Here is a 19,772-nt window from a genome sequence, read left to right on the forward strand (position 1 = left end):
GTAAAGTAAAAAACTTAACCTATCGTATGTCAGATTTAAACATATTCTTTTTCATTCAGCCACTAAACACAACAGTTTTATTCTTTACATGTTTATGAAGTTTTGAAGTACAGGCATGCTGACAGGCATTATGTATATTAGAGCTAGTAAACTTCGCAGACAGAGAGGTTTTACAATTCTAATGCACACAGACTGAAAAATAACACAGTAAATGGCGACTAATGACTATCCTGTCAAGTGGAATTGCCCAATGAAAGATTTCCTAGGGTGTTATTGCCTCCATGGTCATGTTCGTCATGTGGTGTTTGCCTTTTCTTTTCATGAGAGATCCTCGCATGGAAATTACCACCACTTAGCACTTGGCTCTCTTTTTGACACAAGCCCTTAATTATGGGTGGAACTGCTTCTTCTTTTATTTGACCACAGCAGTATTGGATATCCTAACTGCCAGATAATTAAAAGTGCAACAGAAGACACCGGCTGTGAATGAATAATTGGCTGCTTCTTTAAACGCAATATCGACCTAGAAAAATTGTTACACCATTGATATTCTTGTCTTTAACTTGCATGCAGACTGTCTTATGTGTCTTATCGTTGACCTGACTTGATAAGGGACCCAGTTCAATACAGAAATGGCTTCAGTTTTTGCCAGACTTTTCTGTTGCGTGTCGTGTTTCAATTTCATGTTTATGACTTCCATTGTTTGCTGCAGACTGAAATAACAGGTTGGAATTGGAGCTTTTTTAGAGAGAGTTATCTTTAAATTTTACGAGTGAAGTAAAACCCACACAGCAGCTGGCATTTATTCACTAACACACTTGTCTTTTGCTTTTCCAGTCTCCTATTATCTATCTATCTATCTATCTATCTATCTATATTTATTTTTTACTTTTTTACTGGTTTCCGTGTTTCTTCTCTGCTAATTATCCCCCCACATGCACATACAGTTAACACACATTTCAGTCACTCGATTACACAACAAGCTGATTGGCCCCAGCAGCCTCCTAATTAGATCTCCTTCCCTCCTGCCCAGTGCAAAGCCTCCTTCCATTTTTTCTCAAGTCCCAGCTAAAGGCACACTTACCAAGGTGTAAATTACATCTAACATGGAGCTGCAGTTACTCAAATTAAAAGGGTAAATACTTTTAATCTGCCAGAAAGTAACAGGTCCAGTCTAATGCGCCTATGTTAAACAAGGAAGTGCATCTGCGCAAGCCAGGGGGCTGTCCAACCATCTGGACCCTCTTACAGCTTGGCCCTCACCCAGGTCTGACTGGAGGCTATGCTATCATCAGCTGAGTGAAGCCCCACGGCCGGCAAGGTGCCAACACAAAGGCCCCAGACTGGAGCTGGGACTGGAAGCCCCCACCTAGAAGACCTCCGTGGAGGAAAACAGGCTCAGGCTATCTTTATTCCATCCCCGCCTGAGACCCGGGCTGCTTTATTAGGAGATGGCAGCATGAGAAAACATGTTCACAGTCGGGGAAAGAAAAGGAACAAACCTGTCGAGCGGGAGCATAAGTAAAAACATATAGCGCCTGAGCTGCGTCTAGGAAATTCTCGCTGAAGGGATTGAAGTAATGTCTAATATTAAAAGTGTCAGCTGCAGGCTTCACCCGTGAGGCTGTATTGGGTGTCTAGAGTTATGGCTTCCTAACAATACCTCCTTGTTCAATTGGGTTGAGCTCAGAGCAAATATATGACAGGAATTGGATCACTAGTTGTCCAGGGAGTGCGCCTACACATCCTTAGAAATGTGTTTATAGAGCGGTCTGCGTCTGAGTCTCCGTGGGTCTGGTTGGAGATTGTTGTCTGGCTCTCTTAAGGCTCGGTCCTGCCCATGGCCTGGCAGGTTTGGTGCAGACTGTCTCTGTTTTTGGCTTCAGGATGGATGGTTAGCAGACTTGTTTGTGTATTAAAGTAAATTCCATGTGCTGAAAATAGCCAGGGTTGTGTGTGATAGAAAGCTTTGATCCATTAAGAGGAACAGAACATTGCATTTCCACTGCTGCGTCATGTTTATTTCTCCTCTAGTTAAGTTAACCGCTGTAATTAGAGATAGTAAAACTTCATAGGTTTTTATGACCAATGTTTTACCTGACCAATATTGATTTTATTAATGGTGGCCAAGAACCAAAGGTGTGTGTGTCTTATGTTTGGCTAGTAAAGTGAGGCCAGGTGTAAGCTTGGCTGCACTTCCGTCTGTTTACTTGCAAGCAGGATTGAAGCTCCTGTCGAGATGAATGGAGCATCTTGTTTTTAGGTCAGCACTGATACTTATTCCCCACTGTGCTGAGATTCACATCTGGTCATCCGAAAGTATTGTTGCTAAGAAGAAGAGCAGAGGGAGGTCACAATGTAGCCTCACCCAGTAACTGTCCAGTAGTTGTTCTGTCTGAGTTATAATAGAAGACCGTCTGTCAGCAGCATTACTGCAACTCTGAACTCTGTCTCAAGACAAAAACTGATGAAAGGTTCATGCAGATCTCTGTGGATGCTCAATTCAGTGGCCAAAATGTCTTCAGCCCTAATGCATATCTCTCTACTGATTCTCATGGAAGCAAATATCCCTTTGAACTGCAAGAGAGCAACAACATCTCTCATAAAATACACTTGTAACAGCAAGGCGTGGGAATGTTGCACACCTGATAATAATCAGCAAAAAGGGGGACCAGCAAGTTGGCTCAGTAAAATTTCTACCATCAGTTTGCATTGGGAGCAGCCACAGAAATCTGTTTACAAAATAGTTAGCGGCTTAGCTGTGGAATTAGGATGAAAGTTTGAATTGCTGACAAGTTTTAGGATAAATACAGAAACCTTCAATTAGAAGTGTTGTACATCAGTGTCGAATTACTGTTTTGAAGTTTTGGTTTACAACATTTCTTGGAAACAAAAAAAATCCTTGAAAAATAAAGTACGAAAAAAAAAAAAAAACATTCCTTGGAAAGAAACCAAGTGAGAACTTGTAAACCCACTGTGACCGGAGAATAGATTTGAATGCTACCTGTTCTCTTTTGTGTCTGTTTTCAGAGGCTTCGCTCTTATCTTTGCACCTTTAAATGCAGCTTTCACTCATACCTTGAGGTAAAAGGATTCTTTGATAAGCTACCAGGAAGAACACAGACAGTCTGAGCTTAAGGAGTTCTTTGGCAAATGCACTGTAGATACAATACCTACTACTTTACAATGAGTCTACAGCAAGCAAGCAACTCTGAGGCTTATTGCAGACACTGTGGTGCTTTGAGCTAAATGCTAATGTCAGCATGCCAACATATTCAGAATGACAACATTGCTGATGTGTAGCCTGTTTAGTGTTTACATGTTCACTAACTTATGTTAGTGTGTTAGCATTTGCTAATCAGCACCAACACAAAGCACAGAGTTTCGCAGGCATTTGGCCATAAACAAACATTAGACAACCTAAAATTTCGACCTGACGGTGGTGCTCCATGACAAGTTACGGATCACCAAAGTTCTTCCAATTCATCCTGAGGGGGACATGAAAACGTGAACCAATTTTAATGGAACTCCATCCAGTATTTATGTTGCTAAAAATGACAAATCAACCTCATGGTGGCGCTAGAGGAAAAGTCAGGGAATCACAAGGGAGATGTGAGCTCATTGGGGACACGAATTTCTATTTTAATTTCAACTGAACTTAGTCAATAGTTATCAAGATATGTCAGTCTGGACCAAAGTAGTGGACTGCCTCTATAGAGCATGTTGCTAGCATGGCTGATAGCAAGGAATGCTAGGTGTTGGCGTAGCTCATACTGACAGAGTCACTATGCATCAGAGTTACGTTGATCTGGCTTCCTCGGTTGACATGGCTGTTTTAGTAATTGGATTAATGGCATGGTCTACCACACACAGAGTTAATGCAGGGGACAATATAGAATACCTCAGACCGGGGAACAGAGGGAAAGACTCCCTGCAGCACAGACAGGAACTGGCTTCACATTCAACCTGAGCTCATAGTGCTCCCTAAAGTGCAGGCTTCTAGATTCTACAGACGAATTCATTTCACCACACTATACATCACAGCGTCTTGACGAAAGCATGTGGTACATATGGCAACTTGCTGCAAGTATAGCCAACAGTTAGAGCACGACCCTCCAGAAAAAAAGCACACAGATGGCTCTTGATTTAAACGTGTTACTGTCTTAGAGAGTGCAGATGAAAGGTGCATCATTCACGTGGAGGAATAAAGTTGTTTTCAGTCTCTTAAGCAGTTGGTGATTGACAGAGTGAAACGCGGTGGAGAGGAGTTTCTTTTTGATTGCCTTCCAGCTTTCTTTGGCCTGCTGTGCCGCTCAGGGCCCCATCCCTAACCCTAAAATAACTCCTCAGGCAGAAAGTCTCTCGCTCTTGCTTACCTCTTTCATCACAAGGTAACTTTCTCCGTCTTTCCAAACAAATAATACCATCATGTCCCCATTGTAGTTTGAGTAGTAGCGTCATGTACAGTAAGTCATGTTAAGGGCTGGCCTCAGCTGTTCACCATGAGATCATCACCATCACAATGTGGGTTTTATGTGGATTAATTAGTGAAGTAATAGTATATTCATAGCAAAAGTCTAAAATCCACCCTTTTTACTTTATTTGTTGAGTCATTTATCACAGTTGCTCTTTAACTTAAGACTTAAACTCGATCGTGTGTGTGAGACACATTTTTTTTTTCTTTGCTACAACATGTGTGAAGCAGCTGGTAAAGTATCAAGGACATAGATGTGGGAATGTTTTCTGACCTACAAAACAGCACCCTCAAAAACCCCACCTTATAGATACAGGCCATCTCAGTTTGCTTTTTGTTAACCTCCCTAACACACAACAGAATATTCACATATACTGGCCCCTGTCTTACAGTAAGACTTGTCCTCATTCAGATGAAAACTCATGCTGCACTTCAAGAAATTAGTTCAAAGGCAGCTGCACATCAATAGGGCCATGATACTTGCTCTCATCTACACTAGTCACATGTGTTTGCTTTTAATGGTAGAGAGGAGATTTGTTGTGCATAACAAATGTTTCAGCTGAACTGTATAGCGTTTATGGCATGTGCGCTTCCTAGGATAGTGACACGCAGCTAGAGGTCATGAGCCAGAGTCAAGCACATGATGCCGTGTGCGCAATGATCCACTGAGTCACCAGGACACCAATTACAGCCTTGCTAAATACATTAGCTTTTCAGTGGAGTTACTCTAGATATGATATGAGTCATTATCCTGCGGAAAATGTGCTGTTAAATCCACAACATCCGATGGGCAGCTGAAGAGATCAGACTTTGCTTTTCGGTTCATATGATAGACATGAATTTTACGATGGCCAGCAGTGATTAAATCATACGCTTGCTATTCTGTAGCACTGAGATGTTTAAATAGAAGCAATAAAGAAGAAACATTGTTTTCCCAAAGGTAAAAAAGAAGAGAGACCTAACACCGATGAGAGCCATGTCTCCTGAGCGACGTCCTCTGTTTTACAAGAACAGGAGGAGGCTTTTTAAAAGGCTGGCGTCTCTGGTGACGTCATTGAAATTACTGCTGCACAGACAACCACAGGGCCCTCCTCAGCTTTATATGTCGTGTGTGGATTTGTGGGAGTTGCACAGTTCACAGTTCACGGGCATAACACTCCCTTGGCAGCCCTGTAGAGAGTTATGGCCCATTAGACAGATCCTGTAATCAATACACACCCCATCATCCCAAAACCCATCATTAACATGGACGTTGGACAGCTTGCTCTGAGTTTGTCTCCCTGAAGCAGGAGTGCTGCTTTCTCCGCTCCAGCTGGTTTGTCTGTTTGTAGGTTGGAATTGGGTCCTGTTTTGGCCTCCTGCACCACATGTTTTTCTAATTGCTACCATAGACTAAAGTGTGGTGAAAATGAGGTACTGCTCTGCGTCTGGACCTTTAGATGTCTTTCCCTTGAATTTCTGCCTTGTTTATATGTCTTTGTTCATGAGATGTTATGATACGGATATAATGAAGAGAGCAGAACAAACTTGTCCTGGGAGAATATTGAAATGTGTTCCTCAATAACATGTTTGCTCGTCTTTTTTCACCGTGTCATGGTGCATAAAAAGAAGACACACTCTCACAGATCTCTGCGCAGTAAGTCTTAAAAGCAAGACTCATCTTGATTGACACTTACAAAAGAACATTAAAAACAAGTGCCCCCCTCCCTCGGTCACACACACGCTTAGGGAGGCCGCAGTGTTTTTAGGGCAGCCCATAGCCAGCCATACATCATAGCACCCTCCTGCTTAAAGACCATATGGAAGTTGTTGGGATGTGATCCCTCAGGAGGATGGGGTTTGTGGCTTTTTGGTGAACACCACGTCTCACAGAGTCAGCTTTACAAGTTGCGGGCACACACCCCCAGATCCAGATATCCTCCGCAGAGCGCCCCAGCATGTGGCTCATTAGAGGCTGCATGTTGGAGTTTGAGGGGTGCGGTGGAGGCACGGTATAGCGTGGCTGAAAGTAATGTACACAGTGTCATGGGTCAGCTGTAGGTTAACAAAATCCCCCCACAGAGCTGAGGTGGGATAGGAGAATAAAAAGCTCCAACTACTGTATTGGACCAAAAAACCCACAGTGTGATTGAAAAATGTGCATCTATGACAGAGGCACCTTAATCTGGTGAAATACAACCCTTGTAAGATTCACCACAAAGAGAAAATAAATGATCAGTCAAACAGTTTCAGCGTCTCCCCCCTTCTGGTCCTGATTAGAACAATAGAGAAGTTTTGATTCTGAAGTTTAGAGTTACGGTAACAGCACTTTGGTTGGAGACAACAAAGTTAGCGTTTGGCAAGCCTCAAACGATAGCACTTGCACCACCAACCATGTGGAAATCACATGTTGTAAAGAGATTAACACTCACTTGAAATGATTAGCATTGGGAGGCAATTGTATTAACTGCTCAATAGACCAATCCTTCCCTCTCCAGTGGATAGTGAGTCTGGATGAGAGGTGAATTTTTCAGCTTGTCCTTCTCGGCTGCCTCCCACAATCTGAAACACTTGACCCATTTCATGAGATCTGTCAGGTTCTGTGGTGACTCCTAAAGAGAGGCTCCTGCTGTCATCACAGGACTTTTACCAGACTACGTTTTCAGACAGGAGTTTTACACTTGTCTGTGATGTTCTGTACACTTGTGTGCAAAGTTGTAGCAATTTTTATAGTCTATTTTAAACTAAATCAAGGCTTTAGCCTGCCACATGCATGTATATACACACGTTCTGCCTGCAGTGTTAACATGAGTATTTTGACCTTATCCACTAGAATAGATTCAAAAATGACCACGCTACAGCAGCCTCTTATCAGAGGTAAGTTGCTGCAGCCATAATTTCTGATGCCATTTTATCTTTCATTTTTGTTTCCCATTTCCTGTCTCTCGATTACAGGGTTTGAAAGGGCCTTTAGTGAAGCCTTTTGTCATATTCTACCAACTTCTAATCTCCGCAGCAGCTCCCAGCCTCGAAAATCTCATAATGGCACATAATGGGCTCAGCCTGCAGGGAGTCCTTCAGTCCATGAAAGATTATTCCGATTATGCTTTCATTATCAATATTATTTTCAAAAATGTCAAGTTAGGCCTGGTGACACCGTTGACCTGCGTAAAGTGAAGAGATTTCTCGACATGTTTAAGTTATTTCAGATATTGGTTTCAAATTGCTCCTCGCTGAATGAAATGACTGTAAAGGTTTGATGGGTTCTGTTACTCTGAGTCAGAGAGAGGGGAAGGTGAATCTCTGGTGGATTGTAATGGACTGGAAATGAGCTGGAAGTTGGAAATGAGAGTCCGGTGCAGGGGGGACGAGAATGGCAGTTCTCCCTGGATATACCCGCACGTGCAAAGCGAAGCTTGTAACAGGTAACTGTAACCCACTAGAGAAATTATGAGGAATACTTACCTCAATAAAGACCCCGGGGTGACTTTAATATAAGTGCAGAATTACTGTGTGATTGCATCAAATCCAACTAAGAACTTGGACAATATAAATAGCTTTGTTTTACAGTCTATATTATTGGAAAAGTAATAATTTAACCCCCAAATGAATATGCTATTTGCAGAAGGATGGATACTTGCACTAACCATAGCTGCCAGACATCTCTTTAGAGATGTTACTGGTAGTAGAGACTTCTGTAAACTATCCTTATGTAGCTGAAGGTTAACAAGACTGGAAGGAGAAGAGATACTCAGACTTCACTTAAATCTGAAGTTTAAGACTTTTTAGTGAAGCCCAAAGAAAATGCTTCTATATTAATTATGTGTTTTATAACTGATTCGTCTGGATCAGCATGTTTGTTTGGTAGGTTCAAAGCTGCCAACAACAGTCTAATCGTCTCCCCTTTTCAGATGACTGGATCTGGACACAGTCTCCCAAAACTTGGCCAGGCTGTCTTAGTCGTAATTAAGGCTGAAATGGCAATGCCAGGAATGTTTGCCATTTCTCTTCTTTTATTTCCGATGGATTCCCATTTTATTATTACTCTCGCAAAGTAATAATTGCTGCACATATTTGTGAAATGGATGGAATGTGAGGCAATTAGTTTTAATGATGTGCAAGACAAATCTGCATGACAGCAATTACTGCGACAATGTGTGCAACAGCCCAGAGGCAGGGCCCAGAGACAACACAGACAGGCAGTGATGGTGTACGCCATGGCCACGCAACAGGCTTCATGTGGGGCACATGTCAGACCCGGAGTCACTGACCTGTCCTCTCTATTGTCAGCACAGGCGACACGTTTGTCTGGTGTCAATTCTGTCGGCGAAAAACGGGTCACACGTCACACGATTGAGCACATATCCCGTCGTAAGTCAGCCGTGAACCTCCATTTATTGGGTTATTTTTTTCTGCCCCGCGCTGTTTCTCATTTCAGACGGTTTATTTGAAGAATGCAGTTTCACACATTACCGAGTTCTCCCCCTGCAGCATAATGTCACAGGAATCTGTGGCCTGTTTGATCCGCCGCTTCATCCCCAAACTTGAGGTTAAACAGACTCCGGACAAGGCGGTGGCACCCCGCCAGCCCGTACTTTAGTTAGATGATGTATTTAACTCCTTGCCAAACAGAGCTCAGGCGATTCCTATTTTATCCCATGATGGAAAATTCGGATCACATACCAAGTTATACAAATCCACAACCACATTTCTCTAAATGTGTATGCTTCATCAAAAAAGGGGCTACATTTTCCTCAGAGCAGTTAAAAGGAAATGCTTGAATGAATTTGTTGGTTTAGAGAAAAATTGCTTCGCCATAAAGCAGAAGAGAGTGGTGATTGTCTGATATTTAATCCTCAAATTGTTAGTTTTTCTCATCATACCACAGGCTGACGATACCTAATGCAGCGGTCTTTCAATTAGCATGCATTGTGATCTGAGAAAACTTAAGTACAGAGCTTGATTTGGCTTCCTTTGTGGGAATGTGTCTGTGGAAATACAGCCGTTACGCAGCGCTGTCATGCTTCCTTCTGTCACTTCAGTTTGGAGCTCATGTCATCGGGAACAGCGTTTTTGGGGGCGTGCTTTCACTCAAGACTAAAACAAACATGAAGTGGCCCCAGAGTCTGAGCAGTATCGCAATAACAGGAAGCGTGCAGCAGGTAGAGCGCTGTTCGCACCCAGTGGGGCCCTTTTCGACTGCCAGCACTCCTCATTGCCAAAAGCTGTGGCAGCGTTCCTGCCTGCGATCTGTCAGTGTCCACAGCATCTGTGTCAATAGCATTCCATAGCCCTGTTGACAGAGCGCCGCTGTTTGCTTTAGCCACCACAGGCCAGTGGCCTGATTTACTGTTTGAGGACAATGTCATAAATCCTCAAGTGCCGTCCACTACATACATTTGTGTCACAAGATCGAGAGCTCGTTTACTTTAAATTGTGTGCCGTAGGTCTTTCGGTGCTTCAAGTATCTGGAGTGCGTTGGGAGGATGTGGGGGTGGGCTGGTAGAGTGACACAGATTATTTTTCCATGACCGTGAGATGACCTCAGCGCTGTGTATTTGTAGACTATTGATAAATATTATGCACACATCCCTCTTTTGGGTACAGTAAGCCCCTTCAGATGTCGTTTGTTTTTTTCAGGAAAGATGCAGCTCTGCAGGCCACCGCTCTGATGAAGTGTCAGCTATTTGCACTTGGCCCTCAATAACCAGTTTTTCCCATTCGCTCATTTTTTAATGACCTTTTGCTTTTATTGCCTTTTTAAGCTGCTGTGTTACAGTGAAAGCACACGCTGGATTCTAGACCAGTGACCAAAGATATTTTTAGGAAGTCGCTCCGTACAGAAGTGCCGGCGGCACTTAACTGAGCCATGAGGAGTATTAGCTTTACCTCAAAGAGAAATTGGATAAGGATTTAATGTAAGTGATCATATACATTTTGTCTAAACAGGGCAGTTAAAGACTCAAGAGAAATTGAACATGACAGCCCCTCCAGGCTCTCTGCTGAATGAAAAGGATAGACAGAGTTGAGAAGTGAAACTAATGGCCCCTTGATTGAATCAATTTAAAGTGAGCCCCAGTGTTGAGATCAGGGAAAGCCATTTCTGCTACTGCTCCTTCATACAAGGGGGGCACGCTCTAACACGACCCACTGAAAACTTGATCTCCATCTGTGGTCTCTCTTCAGCTGACTGCCAGCCCCCCTGCCAGAACCGTGGCTCCTGCAGCCGGCCACATACCTGTGTGTGTCGCTCAGGCTTCCAGGGGCCCCGCTGTGAAGAGTTGGCTCCAGAGCAGGTGTACATCCGTGACGGAGGCAGCCTGAGGCGCGTTCAACCCGGGACCAACCCTTTCCAGAGAGACCAACCACGGAGAAGGCCCTCAGAAAGGCAGGCCATCGATACCACCAAGGTCCAGACCCCACGACCTGCGACCACCAGACAGCCTGGCCACACTGTGTAAGTGATGCAGCTGTGCTTCCCTACCTTTGCCTATTATAGCCTGAAAGCTTCAGCTTTGCCAAATAAGGATGAGTCAAAAAATAACATTTTAAGTGAGGTCTCAAATCAACTTGAAATTACGGCCTGGCCACAAGAGAAAGTGGTGACATATTGCAGGTAATTACTGTAGCTGGCGAGCTAACGGCTATCACATTACCAAGCCAGGACCATGCTAGCACATGTCAGTCACAATCACAATCACAATTGTTCTCATGATTGTACATTATTTCATGAAAAAAAAAAAAAGGTACTGAAGATGGTTAAAAAGCTCTCAGAACTAGCTAGCTTGTCATCTAGGTAACACTGGTGCTAACTGTCAAGAAAGCTTGTTGCCCGGGAGTTCATGCAGTTTAGACGTATTTATACCATCAACTGTCTGCAAACCTTTCCTGTTTTGTGGAGAAGTTATACGTCGACAAAGAGGGATAAATAGAAGTGGATGGAGGAACACAGCTAGTAAGTTATGATAGTTTCCCCTATTTAAGGCTCTTTAACACTCCCTTCCTTGCTGTTCTTGCTGCTCAAATCTCACTACTGTGGTCAACGATTTGTGAGATTTGAACTTGATAGGAAATATTTTCACAGATGGCAGCCATTCCATTAAAATGAACCGATTTAAAGGCTGGAGCGACTGGGCCGTTATGCTCATTTTGCATTCAGTATTTGTGGTTCTTAAGTTGTCTTTCTTATTGTGGTTTTGAGCATGTCGAACTTGTAAAAATGATGTGACATGAGACCTTCTAACATGAGCAGGGTTTATATTTCCTGTGCTGTGCATCATTTAAACGTACATGATGATTCTTTATTTGACAACGATCCTATAGAAAACCGCTTTTTTTTCTGAATACATCTTAATAGACATCAGTATTTTTTGGGTTTTCACTGCTTCGCTTTAGCTACCATTACTGTCACACAGGCCGGCTTACACAAAACAAATTGGTACACTACTCTATTAGAAATTATTTAAACACTCTTGAACAAACAGTAGGTCATTACACTCACACTGTTCAGCACTGGCTGTGTTTATTGTTATAATAAATCAGACCAGATGAATGGGTTCACATGTTAAATCTTTAATACGCTCTATGAAAAACAAATATGAAGTAAAGCAAGTGAGCATTTGCTGCCCTTTGCTGCCATGCTTAAAAAAGCATTAAAGTAAATCGGCAAAATGTAGGAAACTATAACATGATTTACCAGACAGAAGTATTACACCATGCTATTTGCTATGAAAATAGAGCAGGAAGATTACATTTTCTTTAGGCTTTCAGTTTTTGGTTTTTTTTTACTGTGACTATAATGCGTCCAGCTGATAATTGCGCAGATGAAGGCCTCTTCCAGTGCATTCAGCAAATTCTCCAATGACTGCTAATCAGACAGGCCTAATAGTTTCTTGGCTTGAACATCTGACTGTTTTAGTTCCAATCTTGTTGGAAATAACATTTTGACTTGATTAATCTCTTAACCGTGGCTAGAACCATATTGTTGATCAAGGATGTTGAAAGGGAGTAATTGTTTCCGGGAATATTTTGATGGACGGTTATTGCTTACAGGTTCAGACTTATCTTGTCAAATTGTGCTCCATTTTGGACTCGCGCCCTGTGCTTTTCTAATCCGCTCGCAGTCGGTTAAAGAGCCATAATTTGTTTGGGCACTGAGGTCATCTTTCACTTTTCAGCCAGTTTGTCATCTGGGTAATTTCTCTCCACCAAACCACTTAAACATTCTCAATTACATTTGACATTTATGGTGCCCCCATGCTAATTGGGAGGGTCTTGTGTCATTTTTGTGCTTTTGCTGGTGTTATGAAATTAAGCCGGATGAGCCATCCGCATGTTTGTGGTAGCTCAGTGAAACTCGACTAAATGTTTTGGCAGATTGTTCATGAAAGAGTTTTAATACATCCTCCTTCCCATAATGATTATTTTGGAGTCATAGTAAATGTTCTCATCAATACAAGACCTCTGCAGACTGCACAGTTGCTATGCATATGTTTTCTTTGTTCTTGACTCACAGGACATTTTTGCGTCCTGAGTCACAGATCTGGGACAAATAGACAGAAACGAGGCTGCAGGTTCAACACTGTAAGAAGCAGACAGTGTTGTTGAGTCACAAATGCTCGTGCTATGACTGTGTCCACTTTTCATATTCCTGCTGAAGCTGACTAACTGCTCTGTTAAGTTCAGGATAACTCATTTCCCTCCCGTCTGAAGTACAAAACATTTCCAAGAAAACAGCTCAGACTAATCCAGTCATTAGTTGTTGTAACTGACAGATTTTTCAGAAATTTGCAGGAGAGAATAAAGACAAAATTGCAAAATGTCTGCATTTAAACACAAGCCAAAGAATTATTGGAATACTTAACTCTCTTTCATTGGCGCTTCCAGAAAGCTATTTGAGCACTTGTGTAATTCACATTTAAAGCTCAGCCCCTGTGAACGGCTGCAAATGTTCCGCATTCTCTGGGCCCAGAATGATCTTTTAGGGGTGGAACAATGTTCCCCCTGGAGAAGTGGTGGATGCAAGTCTTGGTTTCATATATCAGGCTGAGGTTCCACTGTTCGCAAGGCCAGGAAAGCACGAGCAATGTGAGGTCACAGAGAGTGAGAGGCAGATAGAGAGACAAGACCAGTGCCAAGCCTCAATTAAGGAGTAAGAAGAGGAGCAGGGAGGACAGATGCTCGGGCTCAGATAGATATTGGTCTTGCACCCACATATATACTCAGGGAGCAAAGGTCAGCCCGTACATGCAGCACCCAGACTGTCTCCTTTCATTTCTCCCCACTAGAGAAGGTGTGAGGTACTATATATGTCTTTTTTGGAGCTGACTCGGCTTATTATGTCAGCAGCACCCTGTTACTGACCTAGCCTGTCAAGTGGTGCCAAGAACAAGAAATAGTGTAGAGAAGGAATGAAAAAGACAAGGAGGGAGAGAACAAAAACACTGATAATAAGAGAAAACGTTGATTAGAGAGAGACAAAGTCATCCGTTCAGCTGAGAAAGGTAAAGTGATAGTTTGGTGTCAATTCCACCATATAGTCGAAAACCAGCTGAACTGGTTTGTGCTTTACAGACCTCACCGTCCAGTCAGCCGTGGTTCACAGCTGTGAAATCCCACCCTGTGCACATGTCAGCGAGTGGCCAACACGCAAAGTTTAGAGTCTATGGTGGTTTTTAAGAGGTTTGTCAACAACACAGTAAAGATGATGCTGAACTGGATTTTCAGTAGGCCAGCACCACAAACTGGTGCAGCTAGAACGCTGATGTTTTCGATCAGGCATTGAGCAATGAAGAGAGATTTTATGGTCGGGTTGCTCTATTGAGGGTAAGTGTTTTTTACAAAACTATTCACACAATAATCAAATGAAGAGGATTTCAACATTTTCCTGCTGTCTCCATGGTTGCCAGCAACAGGGCTGCTTTGTTAACATCTGCTTGAAGTAGCTCTCTCTTCTCTTTGGCATGGCTTTGTCAGTGTGTGTTTTTAAACATCCTTTCTGACACACTGTATATCCAACCGAAAACAGTAAAAAGACAGCATGTTAATGTGCTGTAGTCTGATGAGGACACATTTCAAATAGTTTTTGGAAATCATGGACGTTGTGTCCTCTGTGCTAAACAGGAAATCCAGATTGGCAGCGTGGCTTCAGAGTAAAAGAGTGTGGGTACTAAACTGAGTGCCTGCAGTCCAGATCTGTCTCTCATTGAAACAGTGTGCTGCATTATGAAGCACAAAGTGTTGAGCACGCGACTGCTGAGAAACCGAGGTCGTATTTCTCTTTCAAAACTTCCAGTTAGTGTCCTCAGTTCCCAAACACGTACTGAGTGCTGTTCCTCAATCCTCAGTGCCTTGCCATGTCTCACTACTGTGTGTGTGTGTGTGTGTGTGTGGGTGTGTAGTTGTGGGTGTGCACATGTACATACGGAGGGTGGGAGGGATGGGTTTTCTCTGTTTTTATGTTTTCCTTTATAATGTTTTTAACTGTTGTAAAGCACTTTGTGTTGCATTTTATCATGTTTGAAAAGTGCTATATAAATAAAGTTTGATTTGATTTGATTTGAAAAGAAAAGCTGATGTGACACAGTGATAAAGCTTGTCAGTTTGAACATAAAATGAGCATCTCGTCTTTGTGCTGTTTTGTGTTCTGAATCACGATTGTATTGGGTTGAACAACATTCTCATGCATCATATAATTATAGGGTCCCGTGGTCTTGTAGTAGCCATACTTTTTGACAATTACCCAAAGCAATAATTCAGAATTCTAAGATTTATGGTACCTCGCCAAAATGTGGAAACAGCTTTTCGAAACATTAAGATGCTCAGATTGTATGTCTTCTGTCCGAACAAATCTTCAGAATGATTTCTCCATCCCCTTTGGCCACATCCACAGTGACGTTCCCGTGCCTCCAGAAAACGTTTAACCTCTCAGTCCCAGTCAGCATCTTAATGACGACTGACGTGCTGTCAGTCCTGTGTGGGCACAGCTGCCTTCTGAAATGTAATTTTAAAGAATGAACTGTTTCATGAATAGTCCTACTCAATGAATCCAGCACATTTATGAGTGACTGCCGAAAATAAAAATCCTGTTGGGATGGACAAAACATATGAGGAGTCGTCTGTTTAGTGGGATTCTGGGACATGGGAATACAACTGCATACCCTACTCCCTCTTGTTGTATTCCTGTCTTCCACCTCTCCTCTGACCGTTTCTTAACTCGATCTCCCAGCTGCCTCGTCTGTGGGATTAAAACTGTAAAATTTAAAATAGGCACAACCTATATGCAGCTGGCAAACAAATAACTGCTTCCTCCTCTGTCTTCCTCTGTCTTGCTGTGGAGCAAATGCATTTCACTGTAAACCAGCGTTTCCTGTCAGCGCTGTGCACAGCAGCAGTGAAAGGCTTGTCCCTGTCGACGCAAGATCCTGTAGATCACAGTTTGCCTGTCAGCTCCCAGTATGAAGGTCAAGGCCAGTGGTGAACACTCCTGGCTAAGCTGGAACTGCGCACAGAGGACGTATTCAGCACCTCCTATGAGTCCTTCATATCAACTCCATATCCCCACCGTTCTCTGACATCAGTGCCCTGCAGGAAACAGAGCCAGGCCGAGCAGGATGTGTGTGTGCGCAGTGTGCAGGCCGTCCCTCCAAAGGTCGTCTCTCTCTGGTCTCTGTTACATAATTAGACCAAGGACAGCCGGCAGCAGCTACCTGGGTAACAGAACTGCACAGACATACTGCATATACTTCAAGTTGTCATGGTTCTTGTAGTAAACATACAGTAGATTTGATACTAGGGATATGTTATATTCACCTGCCTAATGCAAATGTATTTCATGATGAGGGAGGCACAGGTCAGATACTGACCTCGTTAAGTTGATTGGGTATCTGCAATTACCAGTGCACATTAAATGTAATTTCTTCACACAACAGAATTTAAATTTGGGCAGCGCAGCAGATACCTGAGTTGAGATATTGAATCAAAAGAGAGAACGCTGAATCAGTTTATTTTGATTTATCACCACTGGCTCTTTATTTGAAATGTTTCAAATTGAATTTTAAGGCTTCGGTGTCTTACTTAAAGTAATTGCTCTGTAGAATTTTGCAAAGTGCAATTTGCTTCAGGAATGATTACAAATGTGGTCACACCCAGTAACATTTTGAGATGTTGAATAAAAACAAAAACACCCTGTTACATGGAGCAGAGCGACCCTAAAGAGGGTGATGCATACGGCGTTCTCTGCATTAACTGTTTTGCTTATATCAGCCCCACCGTTTGCCCGGTGACTAATAGGGCTGGTGGTTATGTGGCTTGTTGACTCAAGGCTTTGCACATAGCCACACTGCCGTTTCTCAGAGGAAACTGTGGTTATAGTGGGAGTTCTCCATGTTAATCATGGATCACTGGTTGCTTTCACTCCCACTCCAGACAAACCACACCACCAGCGCTGACGGGAGCCACTGTCAAAATCCTCTGGGTGAACTCAGCACCTGTACAGAAATACTGTTTTGCTATCATCACCAATGTTCTCGGTCGTAACGATGACTGAAGAAGCTGAGATATCAAGTGTAACAGAAACCCAGAGCTTGAATAAAATATGATCATAAATGTTGAAAGGCGGGAGTGGAAATTCGCTCAACAATGTTCTCATTACTCAGCTGAGAGGATAATAAATTAAAAGAGTAGCCCAAATCCCACAGTAGCTTTCCATCTCATAATACGCTTGATGCCTCTGACTTTGATCAGATATGTGTATTCTTAAGACTGAAATATGTCTCTAAACATTCAGCCTGGGAAAGTTTTCCTACTGTACCACCTGGTAGTCTGCTTTGCTACTCATAGAGGACGTGTCCAGAATCATCCTCTTGTCTCCCTGTTTCAGCTGCTGCCAAAGCAGAGGAGGCCTGCAGGCGGGGAGTCTGGCTAAAGTAGAGTAGAGGGGTAAAACGCAGGGTAATTCCCACAGGTTGTATGTGCTTCCCTCTCCTGAATAGGGCCCTCTCTCGCCTCTCACCCAGGCATATGACAGTGCGTCTGGAGCTGTGATTTGTATCCCTGCATGGGCAGACTGGGGATGAACTTGAACAGGGTCGGGTTAACTGGCTTTCTGCTTGTGGACTGTAGGCATGTTTATCTTGCGTGCCGCCTCTACAAACTTTACCTTTGCCCTGACCCCAGTCCCTGGTGAGCATTTTCACTCGTCTTATGAATAGGATAGGGCTTTCCGGAGCATGGTTGGACAGCTTCTGCCATGGTTTTGTGGTGTTGGGGAGGAGGGGGGCACTGTGCATCTCTGCTGCTGTGGGTATAACATCAATAAACTGCAGACTCAGCTGTGGAGGCCACCCTGTCCTCAGGTGAACTCTCACGCTACTAAAGGCAAAGCATTGTCTTATTTTGCATAGCATATGATGGTAGAAAATGAACCAGGACTGATCCACCATATGCTTTAGACTTTATAATACGTGTGTCTAAATCAACTGTAGATTTTTGAATTAACACACAATGATATTGACCGGCCAGGGCAGGAAGAGTTGCTGTGATTCTTTCTACAAACGCAGAGCCAAACGAGTCCCATGAGTGTTTGGCTTCCTGCTGGGCCAGAGGGAACAAAGGACCATAGAGAACTCAGCATTCAGCTCGGGACAGATATGTCTTTCACTCTCTCCATCCCAACTCTCCAAAGCCCCATCCGAAACACACTCTCTGAGCCGCAGTGCCAGCGCGCTCGGCGTCCGCAGCCAAATCCTTCTCATCAAGTGCGCCTGTACAGATGCAGCTGTTGGAGGGACAAATACTGTACAGTAGTTACAGGAAGAGGGATGCCTATCCCAGAATGCACTTCAGCCTCCAGCTCCGGAGCTGAGGCAGATGAAGACAGCATCAATCAGGCTCATCTCCTAGATACTGGCCATGGTGTTGAAAGCATGAATAAGTAATATGGCTGTGCATGGAACCACTTAATCCAGTCAGATGTCAGGATGTAGAGTTCCCGTAGGGGTTGAATGGTGGAGAAGACCACCAAACACACACACCCAACATACTCAAGTCCCACACACATGAATGTCTTCTTTCATATCCAGACATCAAAACTCAGCTTCGTTCTGGCCTTCTTCATGTCTGTTCTACTTGAACCTCTGCTAAACTTTTTATTGCTCCTTAAACTGATGTTACAGGCCTGTTCAAGACTTCCCTCAATGCCTTACTGCCTTATTGTCTGACATATGACACTGACCAGCGTCGGCACAGCCTCAGTCAGCACTTTGTAATGGCTCTTCCTGCTGACCTGTCTTGTGGCATTTTAGTAAGTGAATGATCAGAGCAACTACAATAAACTAGAGAGTATTGAATAGCCTCTCAGCTCACCATGTCTCCAAGCATTTTGATTCTGGTCCCCAAACCACAGCAACCACACTGCTTTCTGGATTTCTTAGAGCTTGAAAACCCCATCTTAAGAATGCTGATGTGAAAATAGGCAGATTGGCACTGCTACTGACCCCCTGGAGATAAAAAAAGCAACTGTTTATTTCACAGCTTTTGGCGTATGATCGAATAGATGGCAGTAGTCGTCTGTTTTGATCACAGAGTGTCTGAAAACCTCAATGAGGGCGACTTTACAGAAAATCTATTTTCATGCAGGCAGTGGGGGAAGTTATACCTTTGAAATTAAGTGGAACTTCATCTCTTCATTTGTCTGTGCAGACCTTTGGCTGATCCAAATAATAGTCTTTGCTAAATAAATTTCTCAAGAACCTTTGCTGCTTTCAATTCTGCTCTAGGCCCAGTTGTTGCTCTAATATAAGCCTCATCCCCTGGGGCAAGAAAAAGAAAGCTTTCTGAATCAATCCAACCCCACTGTAATTCATTTCACCCAGGCTCTGGCTGCTACTTGCGGGATTCCTGGAAGGCCGTCCAGACAGAGAGAACATGATTTAATCCAGCCTCTGTGGCTGGTGCGATAAGCCCTCAGACACACCCAGATTTTCACAAGGGGAAATATTCTGCCAGGACCCACAATTATCCAAGTCATAATGACTAGAGATGTTATCAAAGAGAGACTGGACCTTAATTGCTCACTGATGTTTGGCCTTATGCGGCCACGTTTTTGAGAAGAACTTGTCCTTGTTTCAGGCGAAAGGAGCTTATCGTTAAAGCGCTGCACATGTTTCTGTGACTAGGTGCTTTCCTGTTATTCCTGGTTTATTGTATGGGACACGTTGGACTACTGGCAATGTCAGAGGACATTTCCATGGAGCATTCATTTAAAATTCCATCATTTCATGTTCATTTTGTGTATTCAGACGCTTCACTGAGCACTAGG

The 19,772-nt window shown here is 43.3% G+C and overlaps 1 protein-coding gene across 1 annotated transcript in view; it reads left to right on the forward strand.

Annotated features, from left to right (window-relative positions):
* LOC143331661 (latent-transforming growth factor beta-binding protein 2-like) overlaps positions 1-19,772 on the forward strand; it is an 80,871-nt gene that overhangs the window by 3,737 nt on the left and 57,362 nt on the right. Inside the window, exon 3 of the mRNA XM_076748761.1 lies at positions 10,640-10,910. Coding sequence (XP_076604876.1) covers positions 10,640-10,910 — 271 coding nt within the window. The remainder of the gene's footprint in view (positions 1-10,639; positions 10,911-19,772) is intronic.

The sequence above is a fragment of the Chaetodon auriga genome, chromosome 14 (genome assembly GCF_051107435.1).
Source record: "Chaetodon auriga isolate fChaAug3 chromosome 14, fChaAug3.hap1, whole genome shotgun sequence".
In the NCBI taxonomy this organism is placed as follows: Eukaryota; Metazoa; Chordata; class Actinopteri; order Chaetodontiformes; family Chaetodontidae; genus Chaetodon; species Chaetodon auriga.